At 45.3% G+C, this 25605-nt stretch overlaps 1 protein-coding gene across 2 annotated transcripts in view; it reads left to right on the forward strand.

Annotated features, from left to right (window-relative positions):
• The window catches only part of LIMD1 (LIM domain containing 1), an 87257-nt gene that overhangs the window by 35679 nt on the left and 25973 nt on the right, over positions 1–25605 (forward strand). For both annotated transcript variants that reach the window (XM_055382178.2, XM_019024067.4), the window contains exon 2: positions 6552–6653. In XM_055382178.2, coding sequence (XP_055238153.1) covers positions 6552–6653 — 102 coding nt within the window. The remainder of the gene's footprint in view (positions 1–6551; positions 6654–25605) is intronic.

Here is a 25605-nt window from a genome sequence, read left to right on the forward strand (position 1 = left end):
CTCCCATCCTGGGCCTATAAAAACCTGAGACCCTAGCAAGGCAGAGACAGAAGCTGCTGGACGGCGAGAGGAACACATCAGCGGGAGAAGATAGAAGCAGCTGGATGGCGAGAGGATGCCAGGAGCACACCGACAGACGCCACCACACTGGCAGGCCATCAACCGGCAGAACGAGGCAGAGTTTGGCTGGGGCAGTCGGAGGAGAGCCTGTATGCTCCCCTAGAGGTTTGAGCAGGGGGGCACTGAAGAAGTGAGCCACACTCCCATTGCACACCCTGTGAGAGGGACAAGGGAACTTTTCCCATTATAATACCAAATTGCACTCTTTAAATAGGTACAGCTTATTATATGCTACTTATATCTCATTAAAGCTGTTTTATAAGAAGATTGCTTGGGCTACAATTTGGAGAATGGGCTAAAGGGGCAGTAAGTCTAATTGCAGAGGAAAAATGCCCATCCCTTCCTCTCTTCTCCTAAAAGTATATTCCTTATTCCTCTCACTTCCCTTCTGATTTTTGAGCTTGGTTGTTATAGTAACATGTGATGATATTTTTTCTTTCCTCTGTTGGGCATTTCTTTAAAATCCTGTGGGGGGCCCTGGCAAAGCCAAGGGAGGCTAAGAGCCTACTCTTTTTCTTCTTGTTGAGCCTGAGCCTCTCCTCAGCCCAGACCACTTAGTGAATGTACAGGTGAGATTGGGCAGCTCACCACCAGTGGTGGCAGGGTCTGGTTTCTACAAGGGCAGGGCCACAGTGCAGTCACCCTGCTCTCTATCCCGTAGCCAGTGTCTGGAGAGGGGCTGGCTCCAAATGAGTGAGAGGGAAGTGTTTGTGGGGGGAACGATTGGTTTCCTGAAGGGCAGTCAGAAGGCACGCACCTGCAGGGCCCCTCACAGAAGGGCAGGAGGAGCTGCGGGTTGCCCCCCCCGGGAGAGGCCTTGTGATTGAGGTCCCAGGCAGAAAGATGGTCGTGTGTGCGAGGGACAAGGTAGAATGGGAGGTGGGCCAGGGTGGGTAGTAGGAGATTGGGGGCAGGGCTGGTCTGGGGTCTGAATCCCTGAGCAGGTGATATGTTATGGGGTGAGGAAGGAGCTCCCCTCATGATGGGGGTTGGGGGGCGTGTGTGGCAGGAATAGCCACAGCTGCCAACCAGATAGTCATAATGAGACCTTTGAGTTGGAACTGGGGCTCAGATTCCCTCTTTCAAACCTACCCACTGTGCAGCCTTCAGCAAGTGACAGGACCTTTCTGGAACTTGGGTTTTAGACAGGAGATGGCAGCAGCTCCTTCACTGGTTGAAATCCCCAAGTCTGGCTAGGCGCGGTGGCTCACGCCTGTAATCCCAGCACTTTGGGAGGCCGAGGCGGGCGGATCACCTGAGGTCAGGAGTTCCAGACCAGCCTGGCCAGCATGGGGAAACCCAGTCTCTACTAAAAATATAAAAATTAATCAGGCATGGTGGTGCACAACTGTAATCCCAGCTACTCGGGAGGCTGAGGCAGGAGAATAGCTTGAAACCAGGAGGCAGAGGTTACAGGTAGCCGAGATCGCATGCTGCACTCCAGCCTGGATGACAGAGGGAGACTCTGTCTCAAATAATAATAATAATAATAAAAATCCAAAGAATAAAATATCTGTGAGTCCATACTGATATACTGCACTCCAGCCTGGCGACAGAGTGAGACTCTGTCTCAAAAAAAAAAAACAAAAAAAGAAATCTCCAAGTCCAGGGTCTGGCCCATAGTAGACACATGATTTCCTAGAATGTGAAATTCAGTTTTTTTCCCTACCTTTTCTGTCTAGGAAGTACTTTTAGATCCATCTAGCAACAAGGATGAAATCTTTTCCTACCTACTTGGCTTCTTATGGGGTCTTCCTCACTCTGTGACCCATGGTTTCAAACACAGGTGGCTTCCTTGTTTTGTATCTGTGCTAGGTGGTCACTGGTCATGGTGGAGAGAAAGGATGTCAGCAGCCCGAAGGACTCAGCTGCAGGAACAGAAAGTGAGGGACAGCTGAAGGCAGAGGGTCACAGGCCTCAGAGAGAGGAAACCAGAAGAGAGTGTAGCTGAGCAGGGTGTGGAGAGAGGGGAGGAAGCCCTGCCGTTGAGAGATAAAGTGGCAGGAAGTCCAGGGGGGCACTGGCTGTTGTCAGAGCATCCACGTGAAGACGCTGGCCATCCTGCCAGCATCTTATGAACAGGGGTAGGAGAGGGTGCTGGATTTCATTCCCCAAACCCAAATAAGGTGCATTTGCTTCTGCCGTCTGGGCCAGCAGCATTGCACTTACACGTGCAATTCATTTCACCTTTCCTTTTTGGTGAGCTGTCTTGAAGGATGGTCCTCTTCATGTGCTCATGCTGTGGGTGGTGGAAAGGGTGGGCATGCCGTGCTAAGCTGCTGAGTCCCCGTGCCCCTCTGCTGTTTGTAGCCAGCATTTTACAGGAGGTTAAACAAAGAGGCCACAGCATTTGGGAGTGGTTTTACACCACGTTTGTGAGCAGAATTATATTCACAAGTGCACTGCTTTAACATTACATGTAGCCTGCTTCGAGTGTGCTTTAGTTGATGCCTGACAAACTAGCTTTTGTTGCTCATTGTAAAGGCTTAGAGTCAGGTCCACCAGGGGACTTACGATGGGTAATCTGGAAGTGGACTTCGGCATTACCAAACAATAACCTAACTCATATCTTGACATTTTGCCATGGCCTGATATTTGGCATTTTTCGGAAAGATTTCTCCCCCATTGTCACATTTGAATTATGTCATCGCCAGTTCCCAATAGATGTCCATAGAACCCATTTCTCTGTGTTTAGGTCTGCTGAGGGGATACTAAGTGCACTGTGTCTGTGGCTGGGGGTGTTCAGAGATGAATAAGAAGACCCTGGGCCTTGGTATGAAGTGCTTGTGGGGGAACAGTCATGTGTGCCCAAGATACAAGGAAGCGGGTGCCAGATAAGGAGGAAAGAGGAAAGGACTGTGCAGGGAACTATGTGGAATGTGATTCAACTCACACTTGTTTCCTTGAGCACTTGCGGAGGCCACAATTAAGACATGGCCCTTATTCTGAAGGCACTTGCAATTCACTAGGAGAGGCAGGCAAATGCCCAGGTAACTAGCAACTCACCACAGCATGGTAGGTGCCATGCCCAGTGGCGGATGCATCACCGCCATCACTTCCACATTTGCCCCATCCCAAATACTAGAGGCCCCACTTGGCTCGGCCTGGTCCAGTGGCCACTGTGCATGGGCCCCTAACAGCAGCTGTGACACCACTGCTTTCCAGAGTGATGAGACCGCTTAAAGGAGCCTTAAAGATGAGTGGTGATGCCTGAACCCTGTTGGGTTTATGCTTTGCTGCTAGGTGGGCCCCACAGCTCCATGTGTGCCAGCAAAAGAAGTGCAGTTTGCCCGGAACTGTATTTTCTGCCTTGAGAGCATAAGGTACCTAAGTTGTATATAAAAATCATTAGACAGAAAGAAATGCTGATGCCTCTGAATTACTTGATGCTTTCAGTTTCATACTGGTGGGGGCTCCCTGTTGACTTTGCTGCTTGCAAGGATCAGAAATGCCAGCTGTCCAGTAATCTCATCCGCCCACCACCCTCCCCTCCACAGGCACATATACATGCACACACATGCATTTCATAGCCATTAAAGAGAAGATGGAAGGGAGAAGGCAGGCAGGAACTTTTTGGGGGTGTTGGAAATATTCTATATCTTGATTTGGGTTTGCTTTACATAGATCATTTGTCAAAACTCATTGAATGGTAGACTTACACTTTTTGTGTCTGTTTGTGAATTTTACCCAGAAAAAAATAAGCCTAAGCAAATAAATGATGAACTCTAGTTAATGATGGGGAGGCTGAAGTGTTTGGGGTGAAGTTGCTGCCTGCAACTTTGAAATGCATCAAGAATGGGATGGATTGTTGGATTGATTGAGGAGGAATGGATAGCAAAACATTAATTATAGAATTGGGATGGTGAGTATATGGGTACCCTCTGTATAATTCCTTCAACTTTTCTGTGTGTTTGAAAATGTTGAAACAGAAGAACTGCAGATAACCAATACTTGTGCCCTCTTGAGCTTTCTATAAATGAATTTCTCCAATGGTCAATTTCTTGTCTGTTTCCTACAGACTGCTTCACCCTGCTTCCTGGTGTTGGCAGAGGGGCTTTCTCCTTAAACCTGTTGGTGTGGGGGAATTTCATGAAGGATGTGTTAGCTTGGACTTCCTTTGATGGTGATGCAGTTTATCAACTTAAAATGATATGAACTCTGAAACACAGGGCTTTCTACCCTGTGGGCAGAAGGCTGGGGATTTGCAGCCTGAGAATAGCCTGGCAGATTGGAGCCAGAGTTAGAAAAGGATGCCTGAGCTCCTCCTGACCAAAGGATGCCAGCTGGCTACCTTGCTGGGTGCTAGGGGAGCAATTGATATTTATAAAATCTGTGAAGTTGATTTTTCAAAAATTTTAACATTATATAATGTATTTGAACATATTCAAACACTTTTTTGAGACGACCTTTTAAAATCTGTAAAGTAATGAATGCCTGCTGTCTTTTAAAAACTACAGAAAATGTAAAGAAATAAGGCCAGCTACAGTTTTACAACATAAAGAAACCACTGTTTATATTTTAATATATTCCTCCGTGAATCTTTTTTCATCTTGTGCATTGTTTACATAATTGTGCTGTCTTTCATTTGACTGTAATGGGGGAGTTCTTTGGGAGGGAGACTCCAAGGCCTCCTTGATGTGGACGGGCCCGGAGCCTGGGCTGCTGCTGTAGGGGTTCTGGGCTGGCCTAGCCTGAGAGACCTCCAGCCTGTTCACAGAGCCCATGTGAGATCCCGAGAGGCCCAGAACTTCTTAGACAGCTCTTTTTAAGCTGAAGACACTTTTTGCAGGAGGCAGTAACATGATTGTCATCCTTATAATTTGCCTGTTAATTGAGCATTTCCCAAGTATGGGGCCCTGCACTAAGTACTTTGCACATATTCTCTTACAGTAACCCTATGAGGGGGCCACTGTAGTCCCCATTTTCTAGCCCAACATCGGAGTTTAATTAGTCTGCGCTTGTCTCATAGCTAGTAAATTGTGGAGCTGTTTTAGACCAGGTGTCCCAATAAGCACTTTGTAGTTGAGGCATGTTAACTCTTCAGAACTTTTTGGTTTTCAAAGCAACTCTTAATTGCTGCTCCTGGGAATATGCAGGGCAGATGGAAGGAACCTCTATTTCCTAATTAAGAAACGGACACCCAGAGAGCCGATCACCATTAATCCAAACTACAGGAGTCACGGGTAGGTGGGAGGCTCCAGGTTAGAACCTGGCTCTTTAAATTTGTTTTTTCAGGCCAGGCGCGGTGGCTCATGCCCGTCATCCCGGCACTTTGGGAGGCTGAGGCAGGCGGATCACCTGAGGTCAGTAGTTCGAGACCAGCCTGGCCAACATGGTGAAACCCCGTCTCTACTGAAAATACAAAAATTAGCTGGGCTTGATTGTGCATTCCTGTAGTCCCAGCTACTTGGAAGGCTGAGGCAGGAGAATCACTTGAACCCGGGAGGTGGAGGTTGCAGTGAGCCGAGATTGCACCACTGCACTCCAGCCCAGGTGACAGAGTGAGACTCTGTCTCAAAAAAAGTTCTCTCTCTCTCTTTCTCTGTCTCTCTCTCTCGATGGATGATCTCCCTATGTTAGCCCAGGCTGGTGTTGAACTCCTGGCCTCAAACAGTCTGAGGAAGGAATCGTGGGGCAGGCTGAGATGAAAGCCTCAGGACTTGAGTGAACAGAAGGGCAGGAGTAGAATGTACTAGGTAGGGGCCCATCAGCAAAGGCTGGGCTAAGACCCTGTGGGACTTGTTAGGGGGTGAGGAGCTGCTGGTAGAAGGGCAGGGAAGAGCGCTTGCTTGCAGTCTGACAAACCCGGGGCTTGGGGTGTGATATACTTTTTGTAAAAACTGAGGTTACTAAATCCTAGTTGGTGGTTCCCACTGAAAATTAAAGGAAATAATTTAGTTGGAATTGTCTGGCCAGGCATGGTGGCTCACACCTGTAATCCTAGCACTTTGGGAGGCCGAGGCGGGAGGATTGCTTGAGCCTAGGCGTTCAAGACCAGTCTGGGCAACATATCAAGATCCCTGTCTCAAAAAAAAAAAAAAAAGGAAGAAAAAAGAAATTGCCCAACCTGCATGCTTGGCATATTATAGTGATGGTGCAATCTTTCTGAACTGTCTTATAAACAGTGGGAACCTTCGAAAGCTTTGGGTGGGGTGAGGGAGGGAGTTGACCAAGCCCAGGAATTCTGAACATTAGCATAACAGTGGGGCAGGGAAAGTGGGACCTGAAGTCCAGCCTGGTAGCTGTTTTCTGCACTTGAAAGAGTGACAGAGGGAGAGGGAGAGAAAGACACTTCAAATGAGTCATCCACTGGATTTGGTGGTGGGCTGGCCATGGGGAGGGATGGTATTATGCTTTGTTCATTGGCTTTTTTATGACTCAGTTTACACTGGTTCCCTCCTGACTCACTGATGTTTCTCTTGTCCTTGCAGGAGCCTGTGTGAAATGCAGCAAAGGGGTGTTTGGGGCTGGCCAGGCCTGTCAGGCCATGGGGAACCTCTACCATGACACATGCTTCACCTGTGCAGCTTGCAGTAAGTGTGGGTGTGGGTGTCGGGTGTGTGGGGGATGCGTAAGGAACATGGGAACCGAGAAAGAGAGGAGAGAGAAGATCATCTTTCTGGAGACAGTTGGTCCATGGCCCTCCTCAGCCCCACAGAAAAGCCAGACAGTGTCTTTTACAGCAGGGTTTCTTACCACCAACAGAAGCCGATCAGGGCACGGTGACTTAACACAGTACCAAAGATTGACTGTGATTCTGGTGATAAGTTGAATGAGTTCAGAGTGATCCCTAATCACATCAGGTTTGAAATATGTAAGAAGAGGTTTCAGAAGATTTGGGAGGAAGTGCTGGGATTCACCATGTTTACCCTGTTTGTCAGTTCTCTCCCCCACTGTGGGGACCAGCCAACCAAAAGTGATTAGTCAGTCAGCTACCCCAGTGTGAGGTGGAGGTGGGGGTCCTTTATTACTCTGTAACCACCTCCCTAACCTAATCTTTGATTTGGAGGCTGCTGTATGAGCATGAGGTGTGTGTGCATGCCACCCGTGTGCTGGTTCCTACCTAGCACACACCTGTGGGCATCTTTGTACTCCAGTACATGCATTATAATTCAAGCAGCCCATCAGGAGTCTGGATTGAATGGATGGCAACCGTTCCCCGTGGAAGATTCTAACACATTGCATGCTTGCCAAGTCTGACCAAGTTATGGATTTTGCTTGTTTTCTGTCTCTATCAAAGATTAATTTTGAGGAGTATTTTTGGAAAATGTCCTACTTATATTCTCAATCCTATACTGAGGCTAACAGCTCTCAACTAAAAGGGAATGTTACAGCAGAGTCACAGGGTGTCAGGAACAAAGGGGTCTTTCTAACCATCTGGCCTCGTGGTTTGCAATCCTGGCTGCTCATTAGAATCACCTGTGGAGACTTTAAAACCCTGCTAATCAGAATCAGAGCTAAATCCTAATCTGGTAGGATTAGCTAGGAACCTCAATCTGATTCTGCTAATCAAGGGTGGGGCCAGGGCATCACCCTTGGAATTTCTAGAGTGAGGCAAGTGTATTAATTTTTTTTCTTTTTTGAGACGGAGTCTCGCTTTGTCGCCCAGGCTGGAGTGCGGTGGTGCTATCTCAGCTCACTGCAACCTCCGCCTCCTGGGTTCAAGCAATTCTTTTGCTACAGCCTCCCGAGTAGCTGGGACTACAGATGTGCACCAGCACGCCCAGCTAATTTTTGTATTTTTAGTAGAGATGGGGTTTCACCATGTTGGCCAGGATTGTCTCGATCTCTTGACCTTGTGATCCACCCACCTCGGCCTCCCAAAGTGCTGGGATTACAGGTGTGAGCCACTGCGCCCGCCCAAGTGGGGCAAGTGTATTTTTTCACAGCTTCTCAGATACTTCCAGGGTGTGATCAGGGCTGACCACCATTGGTTTGGGGATCCTCATTTTGAATCCTTCTGGAGAAGGGAAGGGGAAGAACTTGCTCACAGCCAGAGATCCTAATTCCCAGTATAAAGTTAACCAGTGCATGTGGTTAACCAGTGGCCTCCTAACCTGCTGAGCCTTGATGGTCCAGGCAGATGCCTGAGTTCTGAACCTCATGCTTCAGTCCTCACTGCAATTTCCCTTAGAACACATGCCTGAGAGTTTATGGTTTACACATTGATCAGTGTTCACCTGTGTAGGGAAAGACTTTGAGAATGTCCACAGTGGAAATCTAGGAGTGGTCTGGTTATCGAATTCTCTGGGTCTCTGGGCCTTTCCTTGTCTTTGAGCTATGTTGCACTCTGTAAGTTGTAGAATATTGATGGTAACAAACACAATTCTTGTCTATAGCAATGCAGACTGTCTGGTGGAGGTGCAGTTGATGATTGTTGCCCTGTGGAGATTGACCAGTTTTGCAATCTATTAAGCAAATTGATTTCAACATTCCTGATGGCCTGTGGTTCTTTGAATTCTCCCAATTATACCATTTATTGGTTCCTTTATTAATTGATGAGTTAAATAAAGTCTTCGGCACATGTTTGTGTTTTATCCATATGGGAGTTGTGTTTAGGCCCTCCTTTATTTATTTAGTTAGTTAGTTAGTTAAATTTTAATTTTAGTTTTAGATTCAAGAGGTGCAGGTTTGTTACAAAGGTATATTGTGTGAATCTGAAGTTTGAGCTTCTATTGGTCCTGTCACCCACACAGTGAACATAGTACCCAGCAGAAAGTTTTTCAGCTATTTGGTTTTCTGTTTCTTGTGTTTCTATGTTGCTGCAAAGGACATGATGTCATTTTTTTATGGCTGTGTAGTATTCCATGGTGTATATGTACCACATTTTCTTTATTCAGTTACTGCTGATGGGCACCTAGGTTGATTCCATGTCTTTGCTATTGTGAATAGTGTGGTGATAAACATACGAGTGCAGGTATCTTTGGTATGTACTTTTCTTTGCATATATATATATAAAAGAAGATGTACTTTTCTTTGCATATATATCCAGTAATGGGATTACTGGGTCAAATGGTAACTCTATTTTTAGTTCTTTGAGAAATCTCCTAACTGTTTTCCACAGTGGCGGAACTAATTTACACTCCCACCAACCGTGTATAAGCATTGCCTTTTCTCTATAGCCTTGCCAACATCTACTTTTTGACTTTTTAATAATGGCCATTTTGTGGTTTTGATTTGCATTTCTTTGATGATTAATGATGTGGAGGTTTGTTTTGTTTTGAGATGGAGTCTCACTGTGTCATCCAGGCTGGAGTGCCATGATGTAATTGTAGCTCACTGCAGCCTTGAACTCAAGCAACCCTTCTGCCTTAGCTTCTGAGTAGCTGGGACTGCAGGCATTTGCCACCATGCCCAGCTAATGTTTTAAAATTTTTGTAGAGACAGAGGTCTCGCTGTGTTGCCTAGGCTGGTCTCGAGCTCCTGACTTCTGGTGACCCTCCCACCTCAGCCTCCCACAGGGCTGGGATTACTGGCATAAGCCACCACACCTGACCCTTGAGCATTTTTTTCATGTTTGTTGGCTGCTTGTATCAGATCTTTGTTTACAATTTATCTTTGACCTTTGACTCCTGCAACAGTTTCTCAATACTTGCTCTATTTTTCAGGAAAAAGAAAATAAATATTAAGGAGAGGCTGTTTTCCACCTCAAGCAGTTACCGTTTGAATTAGGGAAGCTGTTGGTGAGGGAAAACCAATTGATGAGCGTCTTAGTCTGTTTGGACTGTTATAACAAAGTACCATACACTGGTTGGCTTATAAACAATAGAAATGTATTTCTCACAGTTCTAGAGGCTGGAAAGTCCAAGATCAAGGTGCTGGCAGATGAGGTGTCTGTTGAGGGCCCACTTCCCGGGCACTCATATGGTAGAAGGGGAGCTCTCTGGGATCTCCTTTATAAGGGCACTAATCCCATTCCTGAGGGTTCCACCTCATGAGAATCACCTCCCAAAGGCCCTACCCCCTAATCCCATCACCTTGGAGGTTAGGATTTTTTTTCTTTTTTTGAGATGGAGTTTTGCTCTTATTGCCCAGGCTGGAGTGCAGTGGCGCAGTCTCGGCTTACCGCAACCTCCGCCTCCTGGGTTCAAGCGATTCTCCTGCCTCAGCCTCCCAAGTAGCTGGGATTACAGCCATGCGCCACCAAACCTGGCTAATTTTTGTATTTTTAGTAGAGACAGGGTTTCTTCATGTTGGTCAGGCTGGTCTCGAAGTCCTGACCTCAGGTGATCTACCCGCCTCAGCTTCCCAAAATGCTGGGATTACAGGCGTGAGCCACCATGCCCGGCCAGAGGTTAGGATTTTAACATAGGAATTTTAGGGGGACATAGACATTCAGCCCACTGCAGATGAGTCTGTGGGTTCCACCCATGGCTGCTACAGTGGCTGTTTATTTCTTAATGGATTGAGTTTCTCTTTCTTCAAATTGTGACAAGCACAGACACTTAAGGAAGACAGACCTGGTTTGGGTTTTTGATTGGTCTAGCATTGAAGGCCTTTGTGGTCTTGTCCCTGTCTTATCACTTCCTGTTTCCTATTCCAGTCAAACTGAATTTCTCTTTTTCACTTCCATGCCTCTGATCACATTGTTATCTAGAATAGCCTCTCCCCATTCACTTAATACATTTCTCTGTCCAGTCTTATGACTCAGCTCAAATGCCTTCTCTTCCAGGAAGCCTTCCCTGTTTCCTTAGCAGGAAGAGACTTCTCCTGAATTTGGTGCACTCTGCTTTCTTGTTGTTTTTTTTGTTTTTGTTGTTTTGTTTTGTTTTTAAGACGGATCTCACTCTGTTGCCCAGGCTGGAGTGCAGTGGCATGATCTCAGCCCACTGCAACCTCTGCCTCCCGGGTTCAAGCGATTCTCCTGCCTCTCAGCCTCCTAAGTAGCTGGAACTACAGGCATGTACCACCAGGCCCGGCTAATTTTTGTATTTTTCGTAGAGACAGGGTTTCACCATGTTGGCCAGGCTGGTCTTGAACTCCTGACCTCAGGTGATCTGCCTGCCTTGGCCTTCCAAAGTGCTGAAATTACAAGCGCGAGCCACCACGCCCAACCCTTGTTGGTGTTATTACATAGACGGTGAACCGCACTCTCTGTGGATCTATTGCCAGCAAACCAGGCCCTAGAACAGAGTTGCTGAAGGAATGAGGATTCGGATTTTGTCAAAAAGTGAGTGCAGGGGCATTGCTGTTTGCCCTGGGGCTGCACACCCTCCTGCTGTGTGAATGTCCCACTTCCTCTCCAGTTCCAAAGAGCAGTTGGAATGTTGGAGACTGGGCATGTGTCTCAGCGGCTTCTCTTAGACACTGGAGGTGACTTGTCTTTTTTCAGTTACCAGATTGCTGCCCTTTACCTCAGCTTTCAGCAGGAGGCGGCACCCGGGAGCTCTATGTCTCAGCTCTGCAGGTCCTGAGTGTGTCTCTGTGAGCCTCAACACCACGGAGACGGCACAGCTGGGGGTCTGGGTGCATCTAGGGCATCCCCTCCTTCTTAGAAGAGAAAATGGGGGCAGACAGGGAAAGAGAATTTCTCAAGGTCAAAAACCTGGCTATGGAGCTGGCACGGAATCCAGACCTCTTGAATCTATGCTCACCTGTACTTCCTTGTTTTTCTGGTTCTCCCTCCTCTGGTTTATTTCTACCTAGTCAAACAAAAATAAGTGTGTTTTCTTTGTTCTTTATCTTATCTTGGTTATTGATAGAGTCTGGTGAGTGTGTGTATTTCTGAACATATTTGTATATGTATCTTTTCTATTTTCCCATTTCATTTATGAAAATCTAGTTTAAAACACTATATATAGTATGTAAAGCCAGATTTTATATATATTTATATATATTTTATTTTATTTATATTTTTTATATATATATAGCATATGGCATATGGAGGTATCTGTTGGTATATACACATACTTCTTGAGGTCCATTGATACTGCATTAAAACATAGTATTGGGATACCATTAAGCTCACACACATTTACAGGGCAAGTCCAGGGCCTGACTAGTTTGGTAAAGATACAACAAGCCACTGTTACTTTATGCAGTTTGTTACTTACATAGGCAACACAAAGAATGTGTCAAAGGTACCATCTTCCTGGGTCCTTGTCCCATACACTGAAGAGGATGACACTGAAGCAAAAGGGGCTGATGACTGCCACACAAGTGGGATTTTGAGAAGCAATTTTAGACTGCAGCTAAGTGGTCTCAGAGCCCACAGCTCTGTTCTGAGAGGCAGGCAGAAATCCCCATACCTCATTAGAGATGAGACACTGTCTGGTGACAGGCTCCTGGGGGAATAGGGAGGTGAATGAGAGACAGCCGTGCATCTTTTTATGTTCTGGAAGCCTACAAGGTGTTCCACCAAGATTCAGGCAAACCTTTGCATACATGGCTATGTGCAGTTCTCCCAGGCACCATGGCAGGTTCCCTTACACGGATATGAACATTTCCCCATCTGCTGATGAGAAGCAGCAATGGGGAAAGCTGTGAGAAAATTGTATCTTTTTTTTTTTTTCTTTTTGAGACAGGGTCTTGCTCTGTCGTACAAGCTGGAGTGCAATGGTGTGATCACAGCTCACTGCAGCCTTGAACTCCTGGGCTCAGGCGATCCTCCTACCTCAGCCTCCTGAGTAGCTGGGATTACAGACATGCACCTACCATGTTCAGCTATTTTTTATTATTTTTTGTAGAGACAGGGTCTTGCTATGTTGCCCAGGCTGGTCTCGAACTCCTGGGCTCAAGCAGTCTGTCTGCCTTGGCGTCCCAAAGTGCTAGGATTATAGGCATGAGCCACCACATCTGGCCGCTGCAAAGAAAATTTTAAAGACAGAAACCTGTTATGTTAGCATTGTAGCTCAGCTACTGTCACTTTTATGTTTTCCTTGCCAGTTTTTCTCCAAGTTTATACACATTTTTTAGAGTTGCGATCATAGTATATAAACAATGTTGTATCCTTTTCAATTTAACGTCATGTCATAGTTCATAATAATAATTTTAAGTTACATGGTGATGGATGAGTCGTGCCACGGTTAATGGCTGGTTTGCAGGTTGTTACACACAGCCCCAGCCAGCGTCTTCATGCAGCATCTTTCCTTCCTTCTGTGGGATTGTTTCCTTGGTGCTCGTTCCAGCAGTAAGCATCAGGTTGTGGTGTGGGCGTTTGTGTGGTTTGTTCAAGTTCCCTTCTTCCTTGCTGTGCTCCTTGGGCTGGGAATGTTTGGTTGCCGTGGAGATGAGTGCTGTGGGTCTCCCTCCTCCCTCCTCAGGCTCTGCCCACCCCAGGCGGCCATGCCCCCCCACTGGCACTGGACGCTCTCAGGAAGCTGTTGGCACACCCTGGAGTGGGAGGGAGGTCTGTGGAGAGGACAGGAGTGGCCTTTGTTGACAGCTGTGTCTACTTACATGTCAAGTGGCCTGTCTGAGGGAGGCTGGCTCCCACCTGTGCCTCAGAAGCAGCAGCATGAGAGGAGGAACAACATGCTGACTTGTGGGGTTGAGTGGACTTCTCGGCACCTTCAAGAATAGTCTGGGAGGCCAGGCGTGGTGGCTCAATCTGTAATCCCAGCACTTTGGGAGGTTGAGGCGGGTAGATCACTTGAGGTCAGGAGTTTGAGACCAGCCTGGGCAACGTGGCAAAACCCCATCTCTACTAAAAATACAAAAATTAACCGGGTGTGGTGGCACATGCCTATAATACTAGCTATTTGGGGGGCTGAGGCAGGAGAATCACTTGAACCCAGGAGGCGGAGTTTTCAGTGAGCCAAGATTGCGCCACTGTACTCCATCCTGGGCGACAGGGCGAGACTCTGTCTCAAAAAAAAAAAAAAAGAATGGTCTGTGAGGGAGAAGTAGGCAAGGTCCTGTGTCCTCACTCCAGGCAGATTGAGGTTTAAAAACTAAGATGTTCATTTCACAGACTAAACAAATTCCATCCTACTTGCCATGTTAGTGTCATGATTCCTATTAGTTTTCCGATGATATGAGATGGAAAATGATGGACTAGGTAAATATACTCTCCCCGCCAGAAGCCCATGGAGCAGGGGGGTGCCCACCTTGGGGATGGAAGCTGGGAAGCAGCCAGTCCCACAGTTGACAGAAATTACGCCTAGTGCAGGTCCGAGCTCAGTGGAAGGCTGAAGAGGGCCAGACGGGGTCCACCTGGGATGGTGCTGGGATGTGTAAGTCAAGGCCAGAATGAATTGCAGTGGTGTTTATATTGCTGGGTGTAAGATGCACTGTGACCTGCCAGCCATGCCTTAGTGGGGAGAAAAAGCAAAACTAAGATTATATACCATTGCTCATTTCACCTTCCAAAAACCGAATGTCCATGCCTGTTGAAGATTGCGAATGGGATTTATAGTAAAATCTCACTTGTTGAGACCCAGTTGGAAGAAAGCCTTTCTTAGTAATAAAAAGCCTGCATCTAGAACACTCACAAAATGCCATTTTGTTACTTGAGATAAATAAAACAATTAGGACCAAGCCTAGTGTTGTGGAACAGAGGTTCTTAGCGAATGAATAAGTCCTTGGTGATTGACTCACCAGTTAGTTCGCCTCTGAAGGACTGGAGGGTTCTTGCCAGCTATTTTGTTTTTCTTACAAAGTCTAAATACTGCATCTGAAATCCTTTCCCTTTTTTGTTGACTTTGTAAATGACCTCGTCAACCCAGCCCCTGAAAATGCTTACACATTTTGAATTAGTTAAGCCTGAACTAGGGAGGTCTTCCTTTAATTCATGCAGGTCTGCTTCTGTAAAATAGTCACTGCGATATTTATAGATAATTTTAGGTAAGCTTTCTAGCTTACCGTGGGCCTGACACCACATAGCCCTCCTCCATCCATGGCGGCACACTAAATCCTGTAACAATTCAGTGAGTTCAACGTTCATTATTATTATTACTCTCAACTTAAGATGTACAGATTGAGGCTTGGAGAGTTTAGTTTGTGGTTGGTTACGTCACTGTTAAGTGGTGTGGTCAGCACTTGAACCCAAGACCTGTGGATCCACAGCTCTTGCTGTTAGCCACTGTATTAAATTACCTTTGCTTAGAGAGAGTATTTGCCAAAGACAGGAGCCCGGCTGTAGCCATGGGGCCTTGCCTTGACTTTTCAGGTTCAGCCGCTGCCTTGGGGTTGTGTGACAACAGAGACTGGATTTTTGGCCACCCTCGAGTTGTGAGTGCAGGAGAGTGGCCTGGGGCTGGGAATAGGGGAGGTAGAATTCAATCGTGGGATGCACCCATAGTAGAGAAATGGACTAAGGGCTTTAATCCCTGAGTTTCTGAGCTGTCGAATTGTCCGAATGTTTCTCATCATATTCAGCAGTTCTGTATGAGCTGAATGAGTCAGCAGGACCTAAGGAAAAAGCTGAAGATCAAGAATGTGAGAAAGGAAGAGTGGGCAGATGCTAAAGGAAATCAGTGGGCACGGGAAAGATCAGGAAGCAACCAAAATAGGCTGGAGCTGGCCAGAGGGCTGCAGGGATCGGAAGAGAGTGGAGGGGCCGCTTACTTTGGTTATCAAAGGGTCTCTTGTGTCCGTCTCCTGCAAGCCTAGTTCTGCTAGTGCACTGGAGTTGGGGCCAAACCTGGTTTCCCAGGTCAGACTCTGCTGGTTCAGTCAGAGGCCAGGAAGTCCCTGACAGGGGAGACCATTAGATTCCTTTGTTCCTATCGTCTGAACACAGTCTGAGAGGTTTTGCAGTATATTGTAGAGGCTAACTTTGGTGTAACCTATACCTTATGTGGCCACGTCTGCATCCTAAGCTCCTGATATTGCACATGTCTGGTTGTTGTTGGAAGTCTGTACCTTTCCCCCGTGGTAGTCCCAGACCAAGGGTGATACTTGGCGGTGCCCAGGGTGTCACCTGTCTTCTCAAGTCGAAGAGGAGAATGAAGAGCACTCCAGTACGCCACGAGCATCACACCGTAATTAGCAGGAAGATGTTGCACCGCAGTGCCTCATCTCAGAGCCAGAGTCCTGGGTTAGGGAGTAAACTCTTTTACCTAGGCCTGACTGTATTCTGGCATTGTAGGCACTCCTCAGGTTTCTGTGGCCCTCTCATCTCACTGAGGGTATCCCTTCTTCATGTGTCTCTCAGCTGTTCTCTTACATTTCTGCCCCTGGCTCTGGCCCCTTCAGCTTCCTTCTCCTTCGCTTTCCCTTCCCACCTCTCTCCTCCTTTCACCGACAGTTTTGTTTGCACCCATAGTTGCCCATCAGTGGATCCATGCCTGTAAGCCAGTGTAATACAAGCTGCTGTCTGTGGAGCATTTATTGCATTTATTGCAGTGAGCCGTGATCGTGCCACTGCACTCTAGCCTGAGTGACAGAGCGAGACTCTGTCTCAAAAAAAAAAAAAGAAAAAGATTTAGGAACCAGAGGCGTTATATGCAGTCCAATACAGTAGCCACAAGCTGCACGTGGCTGTCTTCTTGTGTCCCTTGCTTGCCTTCCAGCCACACTCATCTTACACAAGAGGTCATGGGGTCTCAGAGCGGTTGTCCAGCTGGTGAGTGGGGAAGTGTGTTCGTGCCCAGGGGCAGGTGGCCACTGTGTATATGCTTGCCACCATATCCATGGCCTTCACCCCTCACTGTGTGTCAGTCGCCATCACAAGGGGCCTGTTGCAGTGCCGACCTCTGCCTCTGCCTGCAGAGATCCTGATTTCTGAGATCTGTGTGTGCAGGGGGAGCATCCTGGGGGATTGTGATGAAGTTAGCTGGGAACTTGGCTGTGGCCCTGCAGTGGGCCTCACCACCAGCCCACTTGACCTTCATGTGGACTTCAGTCCTCTGGCCTCTCTCTGACCTATAGACCTGCACCATCTAACACAGTAGCTACTGGCCACCTGGGGCTCTTGAGCACTTGAAATGTGGCTAGTGTGACTATGGAACTGCATTTTCCATTTTATTTCATTTTAATTAATTAAAGTTTAAATTTATTTTAGTAGCCATATACAGCTTGTGGCTACTGTATTGGACTGCATATAAAGCCTCTTGTTCCTAAATCTTTTTTTTTTTTTGAGAACAGTCTCACTCTGCCATTCAGGCTGGAGTGCAGTGTTGCATTATGGCTCACTGCAACCTCTGCCTCATGGGCTAAAGTGATCCTCCCACCTCAGTCCCTTTAGTCCCCTGGCTAATTTTTTTGAAATTAATTTTTGTAGAGATGGAGTCCCACTACGTTGCCCAGATTGGTCTCAAATTCCTGGGCTCAAGTGATCCTCCCGCCTTGGCCTCTCAAAGTGCTGGAATTACAAGTGCAAGCCACAATGCCTGGCCTCTAAATCTTAGCCAGAGTTCACTTATTAGTAGGAAATTATTCATGAAGTTTCTTGTTTTTGATATTTTATACATCACCAAGTCAATGTAGTCACATTGTCAAAAAATGTATATGGGAGAAGAAAATCACCTATAATTCAATACCAAAAAGAACCCCCAAAAATATATGCTGTACCTACATAGACGTTTTTGCCTGGTTGTCATCACAGTGTATGTTTGCTTTTATGCCCTGCTGTTTCCACTTAGAAATATATCATATGCCTTTTCCCTCATTGCTTCATAGTCTTCATAACCATCTGCTGCGTAAGATCCTGTTGATTTGATGACTCAAAGCCAACATAACCTTCTTGCCAGTTAAAGTTTAAAGGGGAAGTGAACTCTTACCATGGGAGCTCCCAGACTCTTCCCAGGAGTACTGAGGCTGGCTGGGTGTGGATCCTGTGGCCAGGTTTTCAAGGACCAGATGCATAGCAGGGCACGGGTCAGCCTGGGGGTCTGGCAAATCCAATGCCTGGCCAGAGGATGCAGGCCCTTCCCTGTGTTCAGGGGCAGGGTGACAGCTGCCTCTCCACATCAGCAGCAGCCCTGCAATGGTCACCATTGGTGGCATTTGGATGCCAGCAGGGTCCCATATGCCCTGTTTTGGGCAGAGCGTCTCTGTCTCTTGCATGGATCACTGCTGTCACCTCCAGTCTGGTCTCTGGGCACAGCAGCGAGGAGGCCACTCCACAGCTCAGAGACCTTCAGCTACTTTTTGCCTTAACATTGTAGTCCAGTTCTTTTGCCTGGTGTTTAAGACATTTCCTTAAATTAGTTCTAACTTCCTTCCTGTCTTCTTTCTTTCTAACTATCCCCCTCCTCCGCTGCCCCACAGCCTCCTGAAGTGCTGAAGTCCCTGGCCACACTGCACATCACCTGTCCTTTTCTACCCCTGTACCTTGTCACCCTTACCCTCCATCACCACCCAGGTGAATATCACTCTCCCTTCAGTGTCTTCCATTGCCATCTACATTGTGACTCTCCTGATCTTGGGTCCCATGTGTACCTTGTTCATTTGCCTGTCCTATGGTGTTTTCAATTATGATTAGATTGAAACTGTTTGCAGGGATCTCTATCTCCCCCTAGGTGATCAGTTTTGGGAGAATAGGGACAGGGTTTAACTGATCATGATTTTACTCCTTATAACCCTTCAGCACCTTTAGTATAATTCTGAACACAGAATAAATGTTGGAATAAATAAAGGTGACACTTCCCCATTACCTGGTACTCATCACTTCACCTCCTTACTCACCTTCCCTCATCCCTAAGCAACCACTGATCTTCTTATCCCTATAGATTTGCCTATTCTGGATATTTCATATGAATGGAATCATATAATATATGATCTTCTGTGTCTGGCTTTTTTCACTTAGCATGCATTCCAGGTTCATCCACATTGTAGTATGAATCAGTATCTCATTCCTTTTTTATGGCTGAATAGTATTCCCTTGTATAGATGTACCATATTTTGTTTATCCATTCAGCAGTTGATAGACAACTTGTTTTTATTTTTGGCTATTATAAATAATGTTGCTATGAACATTCCTAGGCAGGTGTTTATGTGAATGTATCATTTCCGTTCTCTTGGGTAAATATTAGGAATGAAATTGCTGGGTCATATGGTAACTATGTTTAACCTTTTGAGGACCTGTTTCTTAAAGAAGCTCTACCATGTTACATTCCCACCAGCCATGTATGAGAGTTTCAGTATTTCCACATCCTTGCCAACACTTAGGCTTATCTAGTTTTTTTATTCTAACTATCCTATTTGGTGTGAAGTTGGATCTCATTGTGGTTTTGATTTGCATTTTCCTGATGATTAATGATGTTGAGCATCTTTTCATACATTTATTGGCCATTGGTATGTCTTATTTGGAAAAATGTCTTCTCAATTCCCTGCTCATTTTTACTTGGATTGTCTTTTTATTATTGAGTCTTAATCGTTCTTTGTATATTTTACATATAAATCTCCTGTCAGATAAAGGGTTTGGGAATATTTTCTTTCATTCTGTGGACTGTCATTTCATTTTCTTGATGGTATTGTTTACAGCACAAAGGCTTTAAATTTTGATGCAGTAGAATTTATCTGCTTTTTTTCTTTTTTTGCCAGTGTTTTGGTGCTTTTTGTAGGAAAACATTGGCTGACCCAAGGTCACAAAGATTCATGTCCTTGTTTTCTTCTAAATGTTTTAAAGAGATTTAACTAATAAGAAAAAAGTCTCACTTGTCCTCGCATTTGCCATTTCTGCTCCTTCTCATCCCTTTGTTTAGATTCAGGTTTTCATCTGGTACCATTTTTCCTTCTGCTTGAGGGACTTCTCTTAACATTTTTTCTTTTTCATATGCTGATCTGGTAATGAATTCTTTAAACTTTTGTATGTCTGAATTTATCTTTCTTTCATATTTTTAATTTTAAAATATATTTTTTTGGCTGGGCGCGGTGGCTTACACCTGTAATCCCAGCACTTTAGGAGGCCGAGACGGGCCAGTCATGAGGTCAGAAGATCGAGACCATCCTGACTAACATGGTGAAACCCCGTCTCTACTAAAAATACAAAAAATTAGCCGGGTGTGGTGGCGGGCGCCTGTAGTCCCAGCTACTGGCGAGGCTGAGGCAGCAGAATGGTGTGAACGCAGGAGGCAGAGCTTGCAGTGAGCCGAGATTGCACCACTGCACTCCAGCCTGGGCAACAGAGTGAGACTCTGTCTCAAAAAAAAAAAAATTATATATATATATAAATATATATAATTATATAGATATATTTATATATAACCATATATTTTATATATAATTATATATATAAAATATATATATTGCTGGATATAGAATTCTAGCTTGATACTTTTTTGAGTTCCTTGAAGTTTTGTTTTTTTTTTTTTTTTACTATTTTCTCCCTTATATTTTTTTAATGAGAAATCTGATATCTCTATTCTCTGTATGTGACATGTTTTTCCCCCATTCTGGCTGCTTTTAAGATTTCATCATTGATTTTGAGAAATTTGATTATGATATCCTTGGTGTGCTTTTCATGTTTCTTGTGCTTAGGGGTTTGTTGAGCTTCTTGGATCTGTGTGTTTGTAGTCAGTCTTCATCAAATCTATTTCTTCACATTCCTCCCCATCCACTAGGGACTCCAATTACTCCAATCTTAGGCATCTTGAAGTTGTCCCAGAGCTCACTTATGCCCATTTCATTATTTAAAAAGTTCTTTTCCTCTCATTTCATTTTGGACATTTTCTATTGCTGTACCTTTAAATTCACTAATGTTTTCTCTTGCATGGTGTAATCTGCTATTAATCCCATCCAGTGTATTCTCTTTTCTAAAATTTTTAAAAAGCTTTTTGTTATTTATTTATGTATCTTTTTTAAAATTATACTTTAAGTTCTGGGGTGCATGTGCACAATGTGCAGTTTTGTTACATAGGTATACATGTGCCATGTTGGTTTGCTGTACCCATCAACTCATCATTTACATTAGGTATTTCTCCTAATGCTATCCCTCCCCCAGCCCCCCACCCCCCCCAACAGGCCCCAGTGTGTGATGTCCCCTCCCTGTGTCCACGTGTTCTGATTGTTCAACTCCCACTTATGAGTGAGAACATGAGGTGTTTGGTTTTCTGTCCTTGTGATAGTTTGCTGAGAATGATGGTTTCCAGCTTCATCCATGTCCCCAAAAAGGACATGAACTCATCCTTTTTATGGCTGCACAGCATTCCGTGGTGTGTATGTGCCACATTTTCTTTATCCAGTCTATTATTGATGGATATTTGGGTTGGTTCCAAGTCTTTGCTATTGTGAATAGTGCCGCAATAAACATAACGTGTGCATGTGTCTTTATAGCAGCATGATTTATAATCCTTTGGGTATATGCCCAGTAATGGGATGGCTGGGTCAAATGGTATTTCTAGTTGTACATCCTTGAGGAATTGCCACACTGTCTTCCACAATGGTTGAACTAATTTACACTCCCACCAACAGTGTAAAAGCGTTCCTGTTTCCCACATCCTCTCCAGCGTCTGTTGTTTCCTGACTTTTTAATAATCGCCATTCTAACTGACATGAGATGGTATCTCATTGTGGTTTTGATTTGCATTTCTCTGATGACCAGTGATGATGAGCATTTTTTCATATGTCTGTTGGCTGCATAAATGTCTTCTTTTGAGAAGTGTCTGTTCATATCCTTTGCACACTTTTTGATGGAGTTGTTGTTTTCTTGTAAATTTGTTTAAGTTCTTTGTAGATTCTGGATATTAGCCCTTTATCAGATGGGTAGATTGTAGAAATTTTCTCCCATTCTGTAGGTTGCCTGTTCACTCTGATGGTAGTTTCTTTTGCTGTACAGAAGCTCTTTAGTTTAATTAGATCCCATTTGTCTATTTTGGCTTTTGTTGCCATTGCTTTTGGTGTTTTAGTCATGAAGTCCTTGCCTATGCCTGTGTCCTGAATGGTACTGCCTAGATTTTATTCTAGGGTTTTTATGGTTTTTGGTCTTACATTTAAGTCCTTAATCCATCTTGAGTTAATTTTTGTGTAAGGTGTAAGGAAGGGATCCAGTTTCAGCTTTCTACATATGGCTAGCCAGTTTTCCCAGCACCATTAAGTAGGGAATCCTTTCTCCATTGCTTGTTTTTGTCAAGTTTGTCAAAGATCAGATGGTTATTTATTTTTTTTAAGATGGAGTCTTGCCCCCATTGTGCAGGCTGGAGTGTAGTGGCATGATCTCAGCTCAGTGCAACCTCCACCTCCCGAGTTCAAGCGATTCTCCTTCCTCAGCCTTCCAAGTAGCTGGGATTACAGGCATGCACCACCATGCCTGGCTAATTTTTGTATTTTTAGTAGAGACAGGGTTTTGCCACGTTGGCCAGGCTGGTCTCAAACTCCTGACCTCAGGTGATCCACCCGCCTTGGCCTCCCAAAGTGCTAGGATTACAGGCGTGAGCCACCGCACCCGGCCTGTTATTTATTTTGAGACAGAGTCTTGCTCTGCTGCCCAGGCTGGAGTGCAATGGTGTGATCTCGGCTCACTGCAACCTCCGCCTCCCAGCTTCCAGCAATTCTCACGGGTCAGCCTCCTAAGTAGCTGGGATTTCAGGCATGAGCCACCATGCCTGGCTAATTTTTGTATTTTTAGTAGAGGTGGAGTGTTACTATGTTGGCCAGGCTGATCTCAAACTCCTGTCCTCAAGTGATACGCCTTCCTTGGCCTCCCTAACTGCTGGCATTACAGGTGAGAGCCACCATGCCCGGCCAGCCAATGTATTCTTTATCTCAGACATTTTGGTTTTCATCTCTAGCAGCTCAGTTTGAGCCTTTTAAATATTTTCCATGTTGCTACTTAACATTTCCAACATATGGAATATAGAAACAATAGCTTTTAATGTCCTTCTCTGCTAATTCTAATATCTGTGTCTGATCGGGGTTGATTTCCATAGATTGATTATTCTCTTCCCTGTGGGTTGTGCTTTCCTGCCTCTTTGCATGCCTGGGAATATTTGATTGGCTGCCAGACATTGTAAACTTTACCTTATTGAGTCTTGGATATTGTATTCTTTCAATCTTCTGAGCATTGTTCTGGGATGCTGTTAAATTATTTGGGAATAGTGATTCTTTCTAGTCTTGCTTTTATGATTTATTAGATGAATTCAAAGCAGAGCTCAGTCTAGGGCTCTATTATTCCTCATTCTCAGGGCTGGTGGGAATAGGCACTGTTTCCAGCTTTTGTGGGTGCCAGGCACTGTTCTTGCGAATCCTGCAGATGTTTGTCCTCTGACTTTGGTTAGTTTCCTCACAGGCAAGAGCTGATCCATGCTCTGCTGAACACTTAAAGGAGACCCTCTGCACATCTCTGGGTTGTCTCTCTGTGCAGTATTCTCATCTCTGATCCAGACGATAATAGCCTGGAATAGGGGAAATGGAAAACTAACTATAAGACAAAGACTTTGGAGTGGCACGTGAGAAGAGAATTGGAGCGTGAGGCAGCAGTGCTCAGAACATGGTCCTTGGCCAGCACCAGCAAAGGCTGAGAAACAGATGAGAACGTTTAGAGACCTTCCTAAGAGTTTGACAGAGTGGTTTTGTGTCAGTTGAATTGGATAATAACTACAGTTGGGGCTTGGATTTTATGTTTCATTTTTCTATATTATTGTATTTTACAAGATAATAAGTCTGACAGATGGAAATTAAAAACAGAAGCCTCCCATACCTAGCCCTTTGCCACAGATAAACTGAGAAGGAAGGAGTGATGTAGGGGATTTGGATGAGGAGGGAGAGAGGGTGGTGGTTATGATTCTTAGCTCTGGTGGGTGTCATTTGAGGAAACGGAAGGTCAGGTAGGGATGCTGCCAACAGTCACACCAGATACCTGGTATGAGGTGCACTGGGCTGCGTTCCCCACTGTGATCCCACTTTTATCCTTACCAGGGAACCTGAAGGGTTTGGGTGACAGCCAGGGTCTCATTTCAGGGAGGGGCAAAGGCAAGGTTGGACCCCAAGCCTGAGTGCTTTTCCACTTTGCCCCTTTCTGCTGTGCTCCTTGGCTTACTGAGGCTTGGCAAGCCTGCAAAATCGAGGCTGGATCTCTCCTTCACTTGAGCCAAACCAAATTGATTTGTTTTTAGCCATATCTTTTAAGAGTTAACCTATTCTGGGGCTGGGTGTTGTGGCCTATACCTGTAATCCTAGCACTTTGGGAGGCTGAGGCAGCCAGATCACCTGAGGTCAGGAATTCAAGACCAACCTGGCCAACATGGTGAAACCCCATCTCTACTAAAAATACAAAAACTACCTGGGAGTGATGGTGCATGCCTGTAGTCCCAGCTACTCAGGAGGCTGAGCCAGGAGGATGGCTTGAGTCCAGAAGGCAGAGGTTGCTGTGAGCCAAGATTGCACCACTGCACTCCAGCCTGAGCGACGGAGCAAGACTGTCTCAAAAAAAAAAAAAGAACCTATTCTAGAAAAGCTATTTGAAGAAGTAGATTGGTTAGAATTTTGTGCAATGATGCAGATATTCTAAAGCTTCCCTAGTCACAAGTGGCCATCAAGTACTCAAGATATACTTGTTCAAGTCCTGGCGCTAAATTTTTTATGTTATCTTAATTGATTTAAACTTATATAAATAACCACATGTGGCTAGTAGCCACCATGGACAGTACAGGTAGAAGTCACTAACTGGGACAGTACAATCAAAACAACCCAAGTGACTACTGATTTTTACTTTCTTTTCTCGGAAACTCTTCTCATTGTTGGGAAACCCTTGCATTTTTACTTCTCAGGGAGATATTTTGGAACTGAAATTTGTGGTGGAGTCTTACCGCCAAGGACCAGTTATGTTTCCAGAATAGGTTATAGCTTATTTCTATTTTATAGGGAAGGAAGAGTGGTGAGTATTATTGCACGTTTTAGTTTTGTCAGATTAAATGGCTGACCTCTCTTTGTGATGTCCTTAACTCTTGTTTCCTTTGTTAAACTACACCGGCTTTATCAGATGCATTTTTCTCTTTTAAACTGAAGATGGCTTGAAGGCAAATATAAAATACTCATTCACGGCCTGCAGGTGGCTCACACCTGTAATCCCAGCACTGTGGGAGGCTGAGGCAGGTGGATAGCTTGAGCCCGGGAGTTTGAGACCAGCCTGGGCAACATGGTGAAACCCCGTCTCTACTAAAAATACACACAAAAAATTAGCCAGTCATGGTGGCATCCACGTGTGTTCCCAGCTACTCAAGGCTGAGGTGGGAGGATTGCTCTAGCCCAGGAGGAGATTGCACCACTGCACTCCAGCCTGGGTGACAGAGTAAGACCCTGTTTCAAAAAAAAAAAAAAGAAAAAGAAAAAATTCATTCACTTCATCTACGGGAAGTGTCTTTTTGGAGTGGATTCTCTGTGAGTCTGCACATTTATCAGTCAATTTTTTTTTTTTTTTTTAAAGACATGGTCTCACTCTGTCACCCAGGCTGGAGTACAATGGTGCAATCTCAGCTCACTGCAACCTCTGCCACCCGGGTTCAAGTGATTCTCCTGCCTCAGCCTCCTGAGTAGCGGGATTACAGGCTCATGCCACCAGGCCTGGCTAATTTTTGTATTTTTAGTAGAGATGGGGTTTCACCCTGTTGGCCAAGCTGGTGTCGAACTCCTGACCTCAAGTGATCTGCCCGCCTCAGCCTCCCA

This window comes from Gorilla gorilla, chromosome 2 (assembly GCF_029281585.2).
Source record: "Gorilla gorilla gorilla isolate KB3781 chromosome 2, NHGRI_mGorGor1-v2.1_pri, whole genome shotgun sequence".
In the NCBI taxonomy this organism is placed as follows: Eukaryota; Metazoa; Chordata; class Mammalia; order Primates; family Hominidae; genus Gorilla; species Gorilla gorilla.